The 16,615-nt window shown below is 33.8% G+C and overlaps 1 protein-coding gene across 1 annotated transcript; it reads right to left on the bottom strand.

The window, feature by feature from the left end:
- Window positions 1–2,747: 2,747 nt before the first annotated feature.
- LOC137809537 (auxin-responsive protein SAUR71-like) lies at window positions 2,748–3,227 on the bottom strand. The gene has a single exon (XM_068610644.1). The coding sequence runs from the start codon at window positions 3,225–3,227 to the stop codon at window positions 2,748–2,750; it is 480 nt and encodes a 159-aa protein (XP_068466745.1).
- Window positions 3,228–16,615: the final 13,388 nt, after the last annotated feature.

Genomic DNA, 16,615 nt, shown 5'->3' with positions numbered 1-16,615 from the left:
AATGTCACACACATTAACCATTTTTGCAATTCAAAACCGTTCATCTTCTCTAGTATTTCCACTAATATTTTTTTTTCTCAAATTTGAAGAGACATTCTTCTTTCTATGCAATTGTTTGAAAAGTAACCACTTTTTCAATTCAAAACCGTCTCCAACCTCTATTTCAATTTAAAATTGTTCCTCCACATATATTACATATTTTAGAGAAAATAAGAAATGACAACAATGTCCATAATATAATCAAATATTTATATAAGGATAAAATAGGGAAAAAATTAAGAGCGGTTAAAGAGGAGAATCCCCTTTATATATAGGTATAAATATATATATTTTTAATTAAATATGTTTAAAATAATTATATTTTTTTATCACAAAAAATCAAATGTAATATTATTTTAATAATGTGATTCTTAATGAGTAAAGAAATTGAAGTTATTAATTTATAAAATAAACTAAACATCTCTATTGGAAAAAATAAAATAAAATGTATAAAAATAGGAAAAGCAAAATAAGATAAATAAAAGAGATGAAATATGAAGAAAATTAGCAATACACTTTCAGAATCTAAAAATTAGAGTTTTTGAAGAATTGAGGAGATAGAATACATGGTGAAGTGGCTGTGATGAAATGTGAAGAGGAACAGTAATACACTGTTTCAGAATCTCAAAATTATAATTTTGAAGAGGCGGGAGGCATAGTGGCAGCCAAGGAAGACTGTGTGCGCTTGCATTTAGATGTTGGAAGGGTCAACAATGAAGGCGTTTGCTCACGCTAAGCATCACAACTTGGAACTTCTCAATTTTTTCTTCTCTATCTCCTTCTTCCTCTTGTGCTTGAGAAATATGAAAGAAAACGCACCAAAAATGAATTTGTTGAAAGAATACTAAAATTGAATTTGCGCGCACTTGGGACTCTGTAGAAAAAATATCAAATAGCATCAGACAATAGTTTTTAAGATGTTTCTATATTCTTCCTCTCTCATAGTTTTCTTATATATAATTTTTTTTGCCTAAAAAAAGTAACCGTGCATAAACCCACAATTCACCCCTCTCTCTCCACTCTTCTCTAATAAAAGGTTTTTTGACCATGATGGGGTTATATTTTTTGGTTTTTACCAAAATGGAGTCCGTTTAAAAAAAATACAAATTTAGGCAAGTCGAGCCAATTCGGTATGACTTCATATGCAGAAGTCGTCTCAATTAGGCACGACTTCTGCCATGTCATACTAAAGTCGTGTCAACTTGGCACGACTTCTGCCTTGTCATACTGAAGTCGTGTCAACTTGACACGACTTCTGTCCCGTCATACAGAAGTCGTGCCAACTTGGCACGACTTCTGCCACGTCATAATTGTTCGCACAGACAAGCGTAATAATAAAATTCAATTCAAGTTTGATTATTAATTTCCTCATTTTCTTTATCTATGTATTTATTCATTCATAGCACTCTCAGAACATTCATTTTCTTTATCTATGTATTTATTCATTCAATTCAAACATGATCCATACACAATTATCCAATTTTTTGTTCCTTAAAACTAACACTCTTAGAAAATTATGTATCAAATTAATTTTTAACATTACATAACTTACTACCCAATATATAAACAATAAAATAATAAAAAAAAAAATTATGACGTGACAAAAGTCGTGTCAAGTTGACACAACTTCAGTATGATAGGGCAGAAGTCGTGCCAAGTTGGTACGACTTCAATATGACAGGGCAGAAATCGTGCCAAGTTGGCACAACTTCAGTATGACAGGGCAGAAGTCGTGCCAAGTTGACACGACATGGCAGAAGTCGTGCCTAATCGGGACGACTTCTGCATATGAAGTCGTGCCGAATTGACATGACTTACCTAAATTTGTAATTTTTTTTAAATGGACCCCATTTTGGTAAAAAAAATATAAAAAATAACCCGTCTAAAAACCCTCAATCTCTCCACTCTCCTGCCATTAAGTGAGAACAAATAAAATAAAATTTTAAAATTAAAAAATGCTTATTTAATAAAAAAGAATATTAGTTTTAAAACAGAAAAGTAACCAATTTCTCCACTCACCTGCCCATGAGAACAAATAAAATAAAATATTAAAATGAAAAAACGCTTATTTAATAAAGAAGAATATTAGTTTAAAACAGAAAAGTAACCTATTTCTCTCCACTTTCCTGTCAGTTAAGTAGTGAGAACAAATAAATAAAATTAAAAAATTAAAAAACTGTTTTATTAACTTCTAAAATTATAAAATGTCCAAATAACCAAAATAAATTGATAAAACAAAATATTAAGTAAGGATAAAATAAGAAAACAATTTAGAGCAGTTAAACTGGAGAATCTAAAATGTCTAAATAACCAAAATAAATTGATAAAACAAAATATTAAACAAAGATAAAGTAAGAAAACAATTTAGAGCAGTTAAAGTGGAGAATCCCTTTATATAGATATAGATTATAAACACACAATTTTAAAAAAATATAAATTCATAAAGTTAAAAGTTATATTTATAATTATTTTATCAATTAATATTTATAAATATTTTTATTTTAATATAAAATATTACTAAAATATAACACTTATAATTATATTAGATTTAAAGTTGCTTAATATAGTATCGAGTTACTAATTATTAGAACATCCATTATATCCTCTTATTAATAAAAAGATAAACACTGATGAACTCACCAAAAAAAATTAAACAAGGGTTTCATATCCTTCTAATCTATTATATCCTTGTATCTATTCCAATAATCTCAATTCACATGGGTTTCATAATAACGATAAGAGGAAGACCCTGTCGCATATCTACAACTGAGATCACAAACTGAAGAAGACGAGTTGTGGCTGTAACTATGGCCCACGCAACCTACAGAACACCCACCCATTACATCTTCTTCGGTGGTGCTGATCTCCATCTCCGTCAGTGCCTCACAGAAGAAGTCAACGTGACAAGGGAGCCACAAGGGACCATCGTTTCTATACCCATATTCTCTCTCAGCACCGTCCAAAAGCTCTTTGAACAAAGGGTGATTCGCTATCTTTATCTTTACAATGAATCTCTCTCTCTCTGCTCCAACGTACACGCAGAGACAACCATGTGGAGCCACACAAGGCTTCTTCCTCTGTTGCCGTTCTTTCTTTTTCAACCTTCCATACCTTCCACTTGAACTGTTCTCCGCATGCAATCTCTTCCCACTTTCCAACACCCTCTTACACTTCTTCACAAACTCCATTTTCTTACTCTTAAACTCTTTCTATACAGAAACACAGTAAATTTACTGTGGAGGTACGAGAAAAGTGGTGAACTTGTGTTTTATAGAAAGAGTAAGAAGAACATGGTAGATATGGAATATTGGGGTGGGAAGAGATTGATTGATGAATTTGTGGAAGTTAAGGTTGGTGTTGTTATATATAGAAAGATGTTGGTTCATTGAATGGTTCTTTAACACGGTGGTGGATATATCACTTGGGTCTTACTCCTTGTAATTCTTGTCAGTTTTCGCATGCTGTGGATTTTGTTTTCTGTTTTTAAGACTATGTGGCGGAAAGCGATGGATAGCCTCTTTAGTGGACTAATCAAAACATGTGTGAGACCTATTTGCGTGGAAAGAGTCAAATGTTTGATAAGCAAACAACTTCATTTCAGACTCAATTCTTTTACACTCTATTTTATTACTATATTTCAATAAAATATTTATTCCGCACTATCGCTAATAGTTCCACATCGTTACAGAGTAGTTTATATATTTATTCATCTTTTAATTTTTTATTAAAATGTATTTTAATGACAAAATATACATTGAAAGGAAGATAAAGCAATCCCTACAAGTTCTCTTTGTTGGATTTTATTTTATTTACTTTCTTATGTAAATTAATTTTTATAAAGTGACTCACATGATTTAGAGTTTGGACTTTGAACCCAAATATGATTTAATAATAATAATAAAATAAATGGCCTATTGGTTAACATGAGAAATATATATCTGATGATATACCTAATGAAAACCTACATCTGATGGAGATTGGGAACTAAAAGCTATAGGATTCTGTCTCTGCAAATAATAGTTGTCCCACTGATAACCATCACGAAAGTGTGTGACAAGAACGGAATTGCTAAGAGATAGATTGGGACAAAGGAGACAAAAGGAGACAAAGTAACTGTTCAATTAGGATCATTCTTGGATCAAGGTAAGTGTCTATTCCTTCTTGATTATATGATTGTGTGAGAATCAATAAATGATAAGATCTACATTATTGTATGTGTTCAATTTACGTTTATTCATGTTTTAATTTACATCTTATACCGTCAAATTTACTTTGATTTAAATTAACTAATAATGTTAAAATAATATACACTGTGTATAATTGGATAGATGTATATGTTTTTATATTATTTAAGTTTAAAATTTTATTATCGAGTATCTTTATCTGATGATCTATTTAATCTATAGTCTGAGTAGTCTGAACACGATGAGAATTAGCTCTTAAAAAATATATTTTACAGGTTACTTTATTTAGTTTGATAGTTAAACAAGTTTGACTAACAAATTTACATAACTCAAGTAAACAAAACAACTTAATTGTTTATTTTAGTTCAAATTTAATACAGTTTGGTGCTGTAATTGTTATTATTTTAATTCTTTTATGATTTTTTAGATTTTTTTATTTTTTTTATTTTTATATTTTACATATTAACTTGCATGCTAGTGCGAACCAACCGTTTTGTTCCATTCTTTGTAGATAAGCTCGATCATTCTTTTTTTAAAAACTTGTATAAATGAAGTTGATTTATATATACAACTATAAAATTTCTTTAAAAAGTCTTTATTTTAGTAAAAAAATTAAGAAATAATATTTTTATTATTATTTTTAATATCATGTATAATAATATTAAACATGAGTAGTTATTAAATGTAATTGTGGATTGGATTTTTAAAAATTTAATATAAATTTAATTCAAATCCGAAATTGTTTAACTTGAATGTGTCTTTGATCTAATCTATCTTGACATGTGCTAGTCTTGACCCAAGTTATAATATGAGTTTGAATTGATCCAATCCAAACTATTTTGAGTTTGATCTTATTCAATACTAGCTTGACCTGAATCAAATCCAACCTGACCTACATGCAACCCAACCTAGTTGAATATGGGCAAGGCTCAACTCTACTTGCCTCGACTAGACTCAACTTGACCTTTTTTGACGTCGATCCAACCTGACCTAGGTTTAACCCAAAAGTTTGGCGCGAGTTTAATTAGACTTGACTTAACATATGTCCGACCTAGCTTGAATTAGGTTCAACTTGATCATACTTCATTTAACTTGGATCTGATCTTTGTTGGTTGGTCGTTGGCTTAACTCATCTTAAGTCTTCATGGGTATGATTTGACTTGTCCTAATATGGGTCTAGCCACATATGAACTTAACTCAACCCAACAAGTTTAATACGATCATGAATTGACCTAACTTAACTTGAACCTAACCCGATCTTGTCCAAATTTAATTTTAATTTAGCTCATCTCACCTAGATTTGTCACATCTCGACTTGACTTATCATCGACTTAACTTATCATCACTCCACCTTACCTAACCTATATTGAGTTTGCACTAGTCTAACTTAATTTGGTTGTAATCCAAAATTTGATTGTCCTAGGTCCAACCATTCAACATTGTACTACCTGTACGGACTTGAACCTCTATCAATTTAGCATAACCTAATTTTATTTTGTATTATGTATATCAACCTAACATAATTTTATATAACTTAAATCGACAAATCTCGTTTTAATTTTAAATTTTTAAAATGGAAAAAGTTATCTAAGTTATATCTAATTTAAATCTAATTAGTTAGATTAAATTTAAAAAAAATAGATTTAAAATAAATTTATTAAACTATAGATTTAGAAAAATATAAATTAATAAAGATTTGAATTTTTTAACGCTAATAGTTATGAAAGTAACAGGGAATAAGAACATGGTATATTTTATATTGTTGAATGGGTCTACATGTCTCCTGTGTGGAAAGCTAAAACTAACAAAATTCTTGTTTGCGGCGGCTATCTTTTTTCTATAATCTTTTCATCCTCTTTATGTTATACAATCATGTTAAAAAAACGTGTCTCTAAATCATTACACGTCCCCATTTACTTCGAATACGTGGGAGAATAGTTGTATGCAAAAATTAGCAAATAATATTTTAATAAATAAAATAATATATAAATAAATTAATTTGAATAAAGTTCTATATAAAATTAATCCCAAATAATTTTTACTCTAAATATATGAAATTTCTTTTTAAAAGTGGTCAACTCATTCTATCCGCGGTACACTACTTGGAGAAATTTGAAAAAAAATTACACTACTTTAAGTAAAAAAAACAACCATCTCAATATATCATTACTCTTCCATGTAATTTAACTTTACTATTTTCTACATATAAAGTCTTTAATTATAATTTATTTATTTTTCAAAGGAATTTATCGTCTTTTATATTTATTTATGACCTTATTACCATTTCCAATTTTAAAAATGGAGAGCTGGTCCCACTTTTAATCCAGATTTTCAATTCATTAGTGATTACTGAATAGTCCTAGCTGCTAACTCTGACCCCAAAAAGGAAAAAAAAGACATCTAGAAGCTTTTCATAATAAATTATTTAAAAGGAAAATAAGTGGTTCTTTCATGGCATGGTAAAATCCCACAAATGGTTATTTTTTTCTTTAGTGGGAAAAATTAATGGTACAAGAGGCTGAATTTGAAGGGGTTAGGTGGATTAGTTAAAAGTTTGCGTTACTAATTTTCATACATAATATAGGGTGTTTGAAGGGATTAGGTATGATGTTATTAAAAATTGTGAAATATGTTTTTTTTTTTCACGTAATTTTGCACACATTGATTTTGTTTTTAATCTAAACTTTAAATATTTTAGATGAATGTAAGAAAAAACTATTAAAATAAGTTTATATTAGCTTTTTTTTTATAATATAAATTAAGATTTCATACTAAATTATTATTAAAATATATTTTATAATATTATAATACAATTTAGAATCAAAATTTGTTTGTTATATAAAAAATATTAATAATAATTTATTTTAATAATTTTTTTACTATAATGATGTCAAAATTTGAACTAAAAATAATAATAATTTCATGTTATATTAACATAGTTATGCTGCCTGCTACGTGACAGGTAGTACCGACTACCTGGTAGGTAGTCCGTTTACCTGACAGGTAGTACCGGCTACTTGACAGGTAGTACCTGCTATCTGTTGGTATCTAGTACCTGGTACCTGTGGTACTACCTGCTACTATATGTTACCTGCTAGTACTTGCTACTACTTGTTACTATATGTTACCTGCTACCTGCTACATGCTACATGCTACCTGCTACATGCTACATGCTACATGCTACCTGCTACATGCTACATGCTACATGCTACCTGCTACCTGCTACCTGCTACCTGCTACCTGCTACCTGCTACCTGCTACCTGCTACCTGCTACCTGCTACCTGCTACATGCTACCTGCTACCTGCTACATGCTACCTGCTACCTGATAGGAAGTACCTGCTACCTGACAGACAATACCTGCTACCTGACAGACCTGTTACTATATGTTACCTGCTAGTATCTGCTACCTGGCAGGTAGTACCTGCTATCTGTTACCTCTTACCTACTACTTGCTACATGCTACCTGTTACTTGCTATATGCTATCTGCTACCTACTACTTGATATCTGACAGGTAGTACCTGCTACTATATGTTACTTGCTAGTACCTGCTACCTGGCAGATAGTACCTGTTACCTGCTGTCTGCTACCTGCTACATGCTACATGCTACCTGTTACCTGTTACCTGCTACATGCTACCTGCTACCTAACAGATAGTACCTGCTATATGTTACCTGTTACCTGCTACCTGCTATCTGTTACATGTTACCTGCTACATGCTACCTGTTACCTGCTACCTGTTACCTGTTACCTGCTACCTGTTACCTGCTACCTGCTACCTGACAGGTAGTACCTGCTACTACCTGCTACTATATGTTACCTACTAGTACCTGCTACCTAGCAGGTAGTGCCTGTTATCTGTTACCTTTTACCTGCTACCTACTACTTGCTACCTGACAGGTAGTACATGCTACTACCTGCTATCTGCTACCTGCTACCTGCTACCTGTTACTTGTTACCTGTTACCTATTACCTGCTACCTGCTACCTGACAGGTAGTACCTGCTACTACCTGTTATTATATGTTACATGTTATCTGTTACCTGACAGGATGTACCTGCTACTACCTCCTACTATATGTTACCTGTTAGTACCTGCTACCTGACAGGTAGTACCTTCTATATGTTACCTGTTACCGGCTATCTGTTACATGTTACCTGCTACATGCTACCTGCTACCTGCTACCTGTTATCTGCTACCTGCTACCTGACAGGTAGTACCTGCAACTACTTGCTATTATATGTTACCTGCTAGTACCTGCTACCTGGCAGGTAGTACCTGCTATCTTTTACCTGTTACCTGCTATCTTTTACTTGTTACCTGCTACCTGCTACCTACTACCTGCTACCTACTACATGCTACATGCTACCTGCTACTTGCTACCTGACAGGTAGTACATGCTACTACCTGCTACCTGTTACCTGTTACCTGGTACCTGGTACCTGCTACCTGACAGGTAGTATCTGCTATTTGTTACCTGTTACCTGCTACATGTTACCTGCTACATGTTATTTGCTATTTGCTATCTGCTATCTGCTACCTGACAGGTAGTACCTGTTACTACCTGCTACTATATGTTACCTGCTAGTACCTGCTACCTGGCAGGTAGTACCTGCTACCTGCTACCTACTACCTAACAGGTAGTACCTGCTACCTGACAAGTAGTACCTGCTACTATATGTTACTTGCTAGTACCTGCTACCTGACAGGTAGTACCTGCTACTTGACAGGTAGTACCTGCTATATGTTACCTTTTACCTACTACCTGCTATTTGTTACATGTTACCTGCTACATGCTACATGCTACCTATTCCCTGCTACTTACTACCTGGTACCTGGTACCTGGTACGTGGTACCTAGTACCTGGTACCTGCTATCTGCTACTTGCTACCTGCTACTTGCTACTACCTGCTAGTACCTGCTACCTGACAGGTAGTACCTGCTATCTGTTACCTGTTACCTGCTACCTACTACTTGCTACCTGCTACCTGCTACCTGCTACCTACTACCTGACAGGTAGTATATGCTACTACCTGCTACTTGCTACCTACTACCTTTTACTTGCTACCTGACAGGTAGTACCTTTTACTACCTGCTACTATATGTTACATGTTACTACCTGCTAGTACCTGCTATCTATTACCTGCTACCTGCTATCTACTATCTGCTCTCTGATACCTGCTACCTGCTACCTGTTATCTGCTATCTGCTACCTGCTACCTGTTACCTGACAGGTAGTACCTGCTACCTACTACCTGTTACCTGATAGGTAGTACCTGCTACCTGACAGGTAGTACTTGCTACTATATGTTACCTGTTACCTGTTACTACCTGCTATCTGCTATCTGCTATCTGATATATGATATATGATATATGATATATGATATATGCTACCATATGTTACATTCTACTACTTGCCACTATCTGTTACCTGCTATTTGTTTCCTACTATCTGTTACCTACTATCTCTGTTACCTACTATCTATTACCTGCTATCTGTTACCTGCTATCTGATACCTGATACATGATACCTGTTATCTGTTACCTGCTACCGGTTACCTGCTATCTGATACCTGCTATCTGATACCTGATACCTTATACTTTCTACTTTCTACGTGTTACATGTTACTATATGTTACTTGCCTCCGAGGTGATCCTTCATAATTACAACTTTGGGATGCTTTAAGATCACCCTGAGATAAGGGGAACTGCACCTGTTAGACAATAATCCGACGATCAAGTTAGTGACAACATAAACTATCATGTATTGCATAGAATAATACTTTTCACGAGAATAATATCACAACAAATTTAAATAATAACAACCATATCTTTTATTTTTAAAACAATATCACAACAGATATAAATAATAATAATAATAATAATAATAATAATAATAATAATAATATCATTTATCTTTAAAATAATATCACAACATATTTAAATAATAACAATCATATCTTTTATCTTTATGCATATAAGAAATAAAAACAACCTGAATAAAAAAATTTTATTAATCAAAATATCTCATTAGTTTTTCCTTATCTCTCTGTAACTAAAAGATGAAGATAAACTATCATTTTTTCCAATTATCTCACATTGAATTTATATACAATTAAGATATCACATTACTATATAATTTAGACAGTACAAAAAGTATTACAAATTAATTTATACATAAACTATTTTTAGTTTACCAAAAAATTCATTTCATTTTTTTTCTATAAGTATTTAGGAAAAAAACCCCTATCCAAACAATCATCTAATAAAAAATATAATTAGATATCCTAGACACATAAGTTAACTCGGAAGTGATGGATAAAATATCTGAGAATGAAGAAAAATGATGTAAAAATACTGAGAAAATAATTACACAAGAGGTAATATGTTAGAAAACTTACAATTGTGAACAATACAATCTTTAATCAAAATAGCTGATTTAATTCTTAATAATATATAATTGATGTAACTTAAAAAAAATAATTCATAATTTAATTTTATTGGATAATCAATCTCTTAAATCAATGTGATTTTGGAACCTTAATTACGATATGTTTGATGGTGATGATGATTAATGTTATTCTCCTCACTCTTTACAACCTAATATATATGTATTCATTCACACCAAATATTAAATAAAATTAAATTTTTTCTAACTTTGTATTTTATCATATCCTTCTATCTCAGACAAATTCAGTATCAAATGAAATCCAAAATAATTTGTTTGGTTATGAATTCATATGTATTAATTAAAATATTGATTTTTTAAAGATATTTTATGGTCTTTTACTAATAAAAAACTTAACAAATTTAGATAAAAGTGAAAGTTTTGATTAGTAATTGATAAAATGAGACTAAATAATTATAGATTTCGAACACACTTTTCAGGCTTATATCTTCATTCCTCTTTCTTGTGCACATTAATATACTCAAATTAATGAATCAAAAAAATGTCAATGTACTTTTCTTCACATAAATAGTACTTTTTTTTTAATCAAACAAACCCTTTATGTTATATTAACTTATTTCTTAAAAAATATTCATATAATTCATATCAAATATTCATATAAGTCATCAATTCCTTTCTTAACTAATTTATTCTCCTAGAACCAGATTGTGTAATTTTTAAGTTAAAAATATTTATCATGTATTCTGTTATAATATATACTCTCTATACTTAAAAAAAAATATAATTATTTACATTATTGATTTGTGTATATTGTTTTGTTTAACTACTAATTTTAACTTTGGCTCTTCAATGTACAATTGTGATATATCCTCAATAAATTTTACCATTACAATTTTTTTTGCCTAAGTATTATTATATCATACATAAATTTGTGTCTTCTTTTGAAGAGTGAACTTGTTGTATAAGTAAACAGTGCGATTTTTTTTATTAATTATTATTACGAGAGGTTGGGAACTAAATATCATTTAATAAGCAAAAAGTGGTGATTTAGAGTGAGAGAGATGATGTGACAAGAAAGAGTAAATCAAATAAATAATTCGTTGTTATAAACTGCATGTAGATTATGAATCTTAGAACTTGTGAGGAGAGAGAAGAGAGAGTGAGTTTTTCCAGTAAGGGAGTGTTGTTTTTCGACGAGGACGATGGCGTCGTTTTTTTTCACAAACTTTTCAGATATTTTTTTGAAAAGGATCTATGGAAGGTCTTTCAGCAGTGGGGAAGGGTTTTGGATGTGTTCATTTTCAGTAAACTTAACTCTAGGAATCGTAGGTTTGGTTTTGTCAGGTTTCACAGTGTTAGACGTTTATTCCCTAAAAAGGAAGTTGGATGCTATTTGGATTGGGACGTGGAAACTTCAGGTGAACTTACCTAAATTTAGTAGGAACGAAGAGTCAAAGAGAGGGCGAATTTTAAAGAAGGTTGAGGATCCTCACAATACTTGAAGATCGAAGGTGAAGGAGCAACATAAGCTCTCCTTTGCACAAGTGGTGACGTTTGCACAAGTGGTGACGAATGGGAAAGGGAGTAGTTCTTTTACGAATGAGGATGCTTCTTGGTTTAACGTCAAGGTGGAGCTGTCTTCCTGGTTAGATATATGCTTCGTGGGTCGTCTTTTAGAGGTACCCAACATGCAGTTGGTTAAAGAAAGTTTTATTTTGGGCGGTTTTAGTGTCGTTAGGTTAAGATACCTCGGGGAGAAGCAGGTTCTTTTGTCCTGTGATGAAGATGGTCTCATTGGTAAGATTATTGTCGACAATAAGGAATGGTTCGCAAGTATGTTTGATTCTATCCTCCCCTAGAACGATTCCTTAGCAGTTAACGAGAGGTATGCATGGGTATGGTGTAGAGGAATTCCTCTGCAACTTTGGAGTAGACAGTACTTTGAATGTATTGGGGCTTTGGTTTGGAAGATGGTTAAAGTGGACCAAGCAACTTTAGCAAGAGAAGTGTTGGAGTATGCTCGGTTCCGAGTCTGTGTTCTGGTGGGCGGTTCGGTAAAGGTGACGAAGGAGGTGAACATTAATAGGATACCTTGTTTGGTGTCTCTTGAAGAGGAGGTTTACTTCCCGTTAAGAAGCTTTTTTTAGTAAGTGGGGAGCTTGCTTAGTATCGGTGTCTGACGTCATTTAAGAGGAAGGAGATAGAAGGAAGTTCTGGGACTCTGTGGGTTTAGATTAAGAGGTCGACAATGGTGTTAGAGAAGGAAAGGAGGCGTCAGTTCAGTATCTGGTGGTGCAAGAGGAAAATCCCCTAGGCGCGAGATGGCTTCAGTGGGGCATTAATTATGTTGTGAATTCAATTATGGTTAATTGGGAGGTGAACAAGGTGTTAGAATGTATGACTTTAAACTAGAGGGGGTGAATGGTTTAAAAAGGGTTTTCGCAAACTTTTAAGTCAAGAATGAAATTACTTCGAGAAACACTTGAATCAGAATTCAGTTTGCAAAAACACAAAGCAAATAAGCACAACACCAGAAAAACAATCGGTTGTTTATACCAGCTCACAAATATAAAAACTGAATTTAAAGAGATTAAGGATAGAGAGAATGCACATAAAGGTTTATACTGGTTCACTCTAAACCCAGAGCTACATCCAGTCTTCCCAGAAACCACTGGGGAATCCACTAAGCAATCAACCCTAGATTACTTACAACACAACCAAAGAAGTGACATTGATCTCCTCAAGACACACACTTCCTTTGGTCCAGCACAACACCACTAAGAATGTTGATCTTGATCCCCTCAAGAATACACAACACTTCTCAGTAATACACACAAAGTTTCTTTCAAAGTACAAAGGATTACACTTGTTATAGAACAAATCTGAAATCAATACAAGATGAAAATCCTATCTCACACTCTTTGATCAATGCAATCTCTAAGCCATTCTCAACTTTTCAAAATCTCAAATCAGTTAAAAACTCAAATATGTTTTTCTATATTTAAAACAAAGTTGTTTGTTGCATAATCTTAACAAACTATTAATTGCATTTAAAGATTGATCAAAACATTAAAAACTGGAGCGTAAATAGTTAGAAAATCATTCAATGCTCAGTCAAAGCACAAAACAGTTTTTTGTTATGGTCCCAGAACAAACAATCGGTTGTTTCTACGAATCAATCAGTTTTTTTGGTTTGATAACAAGTCAACCATTTAAAAATAGTTTTCAACCTTTCTAAAAACACCTAAGTATAAGTGATGAGCATATATTTATTCACACACAATAGCCTTAATCATAGATTATTGGACTATAATAATAAATAAATCCATTGTTTTAAACCCTAAACTCTAAACACCTAAGTATAAGACAATCGGTTGTTTCGACAAAACAACAGGTTATTTTTCACTTAGTTTGAAAAACACTTTTCTTTTAAAAGGTTTGAGAATGCTTATACTTTGGATTCAATCAAGAATGGATATATACAATTCAATCAGATCCTATATAAAGACAACTCAGCAACAACAAGCACATCCAGCCTTTCATCATCCTTCAAAGAATTTGGATTCTTCAAAGCTTGAACACACTTAGTTCAACACAAGGTAGGCGTGGTAAATGTTGTGCATGGAGGTGTAAGCAATGAGTAGTGCATTTACTATGGGGGAGAACAAGCGGACCCTGACATTAATGAGATGCGCCTTACCAACCCTATTAATGAGGTGTCTGGCCTTAATGAGTCACACGATCATTGCCTTACCAACCCTATTAATGTGGTGTCTAGCATTAATGAGGCAACACTCATTGCCTTACCAACCCTATTAATAAGGTGCTCCCTGACATTAATGAGGTGCTCCCTGACATTAATGAGGTTCTTGCTCCTTATCTCACCAACCCTATTAATGAGGCGTTCCCTGACATTAATGAGGTGTTTGCTCCTTGCCTCACCAAATTTTATAATAGGAAAAATACAATTGATATAGATGATTGGCACGTTGGTTTTTCTAGAGCACAAAGAACCAGAGTTTTTGTGGGGACTGGAACAACTCTCGTAGAAGTAGAGCAATCTAGTGCGTTGGCGTTGGGAGTTCAAGGGACCGTGAGCCTAGTGGGTGACGGTGCAGGGACCATGTGCTCAGTGAGCGGAGTCGGTTGCGTGAGCCCTATGGGCGGCGATGGACGTGTCATCCCGGTGGGAGGAGTTGGTCGTATGAGCCAAGGTGCGGTGGTGCTAAATGGTTTTTTAGGGATAATATTGATGCAAGGCTTGGAAAAGGAGCAGAGTGGTTTTAACACACAATTTGGGGTGTCTTTGGTGGAAGAGGTAGTCCTGGAGACGTTAGAGGAGGTAGCAGGGGTGGATGTTAGTTGGAAAGTGTCGATGACGAAAGGGAAGGGAAGGGTTGTTAGCCCAATGTTGAAGGAAAATGATTGTGCTTGTTCGAGTGAGAGACTGGCGAAGGTTAATGATTTGGCTGGTGTCCTAGTGACAAACGGGGATGGTCGTTCTTTGCGATTAGACTCTAGTAAGGTAACGAGTTTAAGTGAGGAAGGGTCAGTTTTAGCGAATTTTCAGTACGAGGAAAGTAACTTGGTCGACGTGAGGGTGGTTCAGGTAGATTATCTTTTTCAGCAATCGGGTCCGAGAGCAGTTTCTAATTTTAGGTCGGACAGTGCAATTGAAAACTGCAACAAAATTTACAAGTTGAAAAATGAAGTTTTCGAGGCAGCTAAAATTTGGAAAAGTGGTACGAAAATGAGCTATACATTCTCTGGACAGGAAGACGTGGTTATCCGTAGCCTCCAATCGGTGGAAAATTGGGACAATTCTAAGTGGAGGAATGTTAAGGGAGAGATCACTATTTCTGATGATGAAAGTAGTTAGTATGAATATAAGAGGGTTAGGAGGTAATATTAAAAGAAATTACCTCAAAAACTTGATCAGTAAGGAGCAAGCGGATATGGTCTGTATACAAGAGACAAAGTGCTCAAAGCTTAGCAAGGAAAGTGTTTGTCTTCTGTGGGGTCTAATGAAGTTGATTGGGTTGAAAATGGAGCAAGTAATAGTGCTGGTGGGATTATTACGATTTGGAAAAAGAATTGTTTCCAAATGTCCAAATTTTTTAATGATAGGAATTTCTCTATCATTGAAGGGTTCTGAAAGGTAGGGACGGGGGTTCAGGTTACAATTGTGAATGTTTATTGCTTTGGTTTGTTACAGGAGAAGAAGTTGGTTTGGGAGGAGATTGGTGCTTACAGGTCGACTCAGTTATTGAAGGCATGGTGTGTTATCGGGGACTTTAATTTTATGAGAAGTAGGGAGGAAAGGAGGAGTTTGATTTCTATGGCCGACTTTAGTAGATAAATTTTGGGTTTTAATGCCTTTATTGAAAAATCAGAATTGGTTGATATTTCGTTGATTGGCAAAAAGTTTACTTGGAATAAACCAAATAGGTTAGTGAAGAGCAGGATTGACAGAATACTTGTGTCAAAGGAATGGATCGAAGCTTGGTCGCATTGTAAACAATTCGTTTTGAGTGGCTTAAGGGTAGTCCGATTAAAGAATTCATTCATAAGAAGGGGCTTCGGCAGGGTGATCCGTTAACCCCGTTTTTGTTCTTGTTAGTGGCTGAAGGCTTGGCGGGAATCTCCATGATGGTTGTTGAGAAGAATCTGATCGACAGTTTGGAAATCAAAAGGAATAAGGTGAAAGTAAATATGTTACAATATGCTGATGATGCTTTATTCTTTTGTGAAGCTAATTGTAAAAGCGTCTTCAATACAAAGGTAGCTTTGAATTGCTTTGAACTCTCTTTTGGGCTTCAGGTGAACTTTATGAAGAGTAGGCTTGGTGGCCTGGGGGTTGATCAATTAACAATCCAGCGATTTGCGACGATCCTCAATTGTGAAGTGATGGTGACTCCTTTCGTTTATTTGGGTATGACGGTAGGGGGAGTCATAAGAGAAAGGCGTTATAGGGAGGAGTGGTT

This window comes from Phaseolus vulgaris, chromosome 2, assembly GCF_000499845.2.
Source record: "Phaseolus vulgaris cultivar G19833 chromosome 2, P. vulgaris v2.0, whole genome shotgun sequence".
In the NCBI taxonomy this organism is placed as follows: Eukaryota; Viridiplantae; Streptophyta; class Magnoliopsida; order Fabales; family Fabaceae; genus Phaseolus; species Phaseolus vulgaris.
The sequence above is the reverse complement of the archived record's forward strand: the minus strand, read 5'-3'. Positions and strand labels throughout refer to the sequence as shown.

What these genes read in the sequence shown, in the direction of transcription:
- LOC137809537 (XM_068610644.1), bottom strand. Translation starts at nt 3,227, where the DNA reads ATGGAGTTTGTGAAGAAGTGTAAGAGGGTGTTGGAAAGTGGGAAGAGA.